The following is a 3,563-nucleotide window of genomic DNA, read 5'->3' on the forward strand; positions in this document are numbered from 1 at the left end:
TCCACAACAGCATTTTCAATCCCAGCACAGAACAGGTTTCCGACTTTCACGCTCTGACACTGCAGGAAGCTGTACACAACTCAATGGCACAAGTCATCTTCTAGAAACCCTTCCCAAAAAAAGGCTCAGATCAGAGTCATGTGGTAACAAGGACTTGTTTGTTGAAGTGTCAGCATCCAAAGGGAGGTGGTTCTGAACTCTTTTTAACAAAAACACACAACAGCTGACAACTGCTGAGGTGTCAAAACAAAGCTCCGATTGTAAAATCAAGACAATGAGTGCTCTAGGGAAGAGGCAGTCATGCAGCATGCCCATGGGTGTAAGGAGAAGTGCTGCTACAGACCTTTCCACCCAGCACTGGATAAGGATGCCTGTTGCAGACCTCAGCCAACTGATTTTGTTTCTGCTGTCATTTTTCAGAAGTAATTCTCATAACAGCACTGTGCAGCTTTATTTAGTCACTCAGTTACAGCAGTATTTTAGCAGACTGGGACAGAGTCAGATTTTTGAAGTGTAACAGATACTCAGCATGGAACAGTGTACTACATATTCCTTTCACAAACGTCTTACAGAGCTGATACAGTACTAGCCATCAACCCAGCAGCAAGCGCACTGGAGTAGAAAAGGATGCAACAAGATAGCTACACTGGAAAGACAACACTTTAGAAAAAGTGAAACATGTAAGGTCTCCCCTCTAGCCCCCAAAGAAAGTGTACAGTTTGGATCTAATTTTACAGTTCTACATCAGTTTCTAGAAACTTAAAAAAAAAAACAAAACCAAAGATAAAACCACTGGCCAGTACAGTCTTTGGATATTTAGAGGAGGGGGAGAGAGTCAGTTTCCAGAATGAAGTCAGTCGGTTTCAGCCTCACCGGGGTCTTTGCCTTCTTTGTTCTTTCGAACCTCTTCAATATGCTTGTCCTGGAAGACAACAGCAGGGAAGCCGTTAGCTGCCCAGGCGCAGAGAGGCAGGGCTCCGGGCCAGCGGAGCAAGCCCCGGCTTGCTTCCCACTGCCCCCCCCCCCCCCCCCCCCCCCCCCCCCCCCCCAGCTCACAGCAGGAACCTGCAAGTCGATTACTGAAGGGGGCTACAGGATGAAGCTTTCCAAGAGAAAGCGAGATGCTGCGCTAACTCCATCCATCCCCTCTCCCCCAAGAGAGGAATTTCTGCACAGTCTTTTGCAGATGTAGTAGTCTTTCAAGATTAGACCACCACAGAACTCGCAAGGATGTCTGCCTATTCATAGCATCCCCCTCACTTGACCTTATTTAGCTGGTTTTCACAGCAAGGAGCATGGATAAACCCTCTCCCAAAGGGGAACTGGGACTCTGCACCCACCTTCTCCCTCAAGCGTTCCAGCTTAGCGGCCATTTGTGCCTCGCGGTTTTCTTTGTTAGCTTCCATTTTGTGGGTCAGCTTCTCCTCTGCCATTTTGCTGAAGTTGTTGTTTTCTTCGATTGCTTTCTGAAGCACCTCCTTTTCGTGCTCCCGCTTCTCAGCTAGCTGCTTCAAAACTTCTGCTTCATGAGACTAACAAAACAGAGGATGCACGCTTTGAACATAAAGCAGATGAACTACACAGATAACTACAGTCACATTGCTTGTGACTCCTGAAAGAAAAGATTTTCTGCTATTTCACTGCTATTTACATAACTTCATAATGCAGGACAAAGCTCCCTGGTGCTTCCTCCACCCACATAACCCGTATTTCACCATTACAAGCTACCAGGAAAGTTAAGTTTCTGCCATTACTTGCAAGTCCTGTTAAATGGGATTTTTCTGGAAAAAAGAACATGGATTTTTTTTTTTCTTTAATGTTAACATTGATAGATCTTTCCTAGAAGCTTCTCGCTTCTCAGAATGGTGAATCATTGTGATTCAGGTCACACAGAAGGCTGCACTTCAATTAGTAAGCCCCTGCACAGCCAAGGGCTCTAAGCCACGTTGACAGCAAGATCTTGCATCAAGTCGGACATTGTATTGGCAAACCTTCCAACTACAGATTCACCACTACATTTTCTAGGGGAAAATTAATCTTTTATGATGTCAAGGACAAGAAAAACAGCTTCATCCTGGAAGAGCATCCCCTCTCAACTAAACGTTTTCTCCCAGTTTTTCAGTGACCATTCAAGATCCCTTTAGGAACAAATCTATGGCCTTGCAGACCATAAAGGTTCATAAGAAACCCAAAGATTCCAACAAAGTTCAACTAATATTCCGTTTACCATAACAGAAACTGCTCATAATTTGTCCCAAGCAACAAGTAAATTTAAAAAAAAAACCCCACAATACAACTTGCACAGGCTAGTTGAGCAGAGCTCACTTAACCTGTTGTTTCAAGTTTACCTTGCGTCTCTCTTCTGCTGCTTCCAACTTCTTCTGAATCTCTTCCAATGACACATCCTTCTTCTTTGGGGGAGAAAGAGGGAATTCCGGGACTGCTTCTTTTGAGCGGGGACTGAGTATCAGCTCAAATGCCTGCCCAGAAGCACGCTTTTCCAGTTCCTTCACTTGAATATCTAGGAACATGGGAAAAAAAAAAAACCCCAAACAAACAGTATTTTAAGCCAGGAACTGGCTTAGGCAACTTAAGCAGTACCCTTCAAAAAATTTGATGCCGCAAAGCTCACTTAAGGAGAGAGTTAGCATCCGAGCCGATAGTTTTGTTTTAAGCAGCAACAACACCATTCAAAAACGTGGCAGGCAATTTTGTTTGCAATTCTTCCTCGATACTACATTACCTAAGAGCCTGATGTTTTATTTTAGCCTTTAATATCCAGGATCATGAGAACAAGTTTAACGGTACTTCAAATGAAGGAAAAAAAAAAAAATCATTCTTTCTCCAATGACAAGTCTGAGGAAGAGTTCAAGGTGTTCACCTAAGACTTGTCATAGCCAAGAACCAAAACCAGTTTTCAAAGAACTATGTAAGCCAGCGTTGTCTCTTCAAACACCTCTGAACAGGCATGTCAGCCCTGCACGGTGTCAGTTGTACCAGCACACCCCGTTTTGATCGCCAAGATGTCTAGATGATAGTCAGCTCTGTTAACGGAGCAGATGGCATGCAGATGAGCTGAAGCCCATCTGCTAACAGCCTCATCTAAGAGGGCTTTTGGTATGTTTTCACAAGCACCTGGTTTTAACAGTTTCTCCAAAGCAGCCTAGATATGGGAGGAAAGCATGGTGATGACAGTTTATTTTACTATATTAGATTTAAAAATATTTCCGAGGAAATTAAGAGAAAAAACACACAAGAGTATTTCGTACATAATACTACATACCAGAAGTAGCCATGACCAAGAAAATATGACTCCAGAAGCCAACTGTGGGAGAATTTCAATCGGTTGGATTCCTAGATAACAAAGAGACGTGCCTTTGAACAGTAAGTAGATGAATTTCATTTCTGCTAACTCGTCATAAAAATTGCTAAGCAAAACTAGACCCGCTGAACAAAAGACAGTTGGGTAGGTTACTGCAGTCAGTAATTCCAGTCAGTCTGTGGGGCTAAGGCTGATGTACGTTGCTAGGAACAGCAGAGATGTTCTCGAGTATTGGTGTTGC

General features: G+C 43.6%; 1 protein-coding gene across 1 annotated transcript; it reads right to left on the reverse strand.

Moving 5' to 3' along the window:
* Window positions 1-432: 432 nt before the first annotated feature.
* On the reverse strand, window positions 433-3,350 carry STMN1 (stathmin 1). The gene is made up of 4 exons (XM_009821903.2): window positions 3,284-3,350; window positions 2,349-2,521; window positions 1,341-1,532; window positions 433-922 (listed from the first exon to the last, which is right to left on the reverse strand). The coding sequence occupies exons 1-4, from the start codon at window positions 3,294-3,296 to the stop codon at window positions 854-856; spliced, it is 447 nt and encodes a 148-aa protein (XP_009820205.1). The 5' UTR covers window positions 3,297-3,350; the 3' UTR covers window positions 433-853.
* Between the last annotated feature and the right edge of the window lie 213 nt (window positions 3,351-3,563).

The sequence above is a fragment of the Gavia stellata genome, chromosome 29 (assembly GCF_030936135.1).
Source record: "Gavia stellata isolate bGavSte3 chromosome 29, bGavSte3.hap2, whole genome shotgun sequence".
NCBI classification, from domain to species: Eukaryota; Metazoa; Chordata; class Aves; order Gaviiformes; family Gaviidae; genus Gavia; species Gavia stellata.

What these genes read in the sequence shown, in the direction of transcription:
- STMN1 (XM_009821903.2), bottom strand. An exon ending in CAGCAGAAGAGAGACGCAAG is followed by an intron (nt 1,533 to 2,348) that starts GTAAACTTGAAA and finishes CTGTTTTGTTAG; the next exon opens with TCTCATGAAGCAGAAGTTTT. An exon ending in TGGAACGCTTGAGGGAGAAG is followed by an intron (nt 923 to 1,340) that starts GTGGGTGCAGAG and finishes GTTGTCTTCCAG; the next exon opens with GACAAGCATATTGAAGAGGT.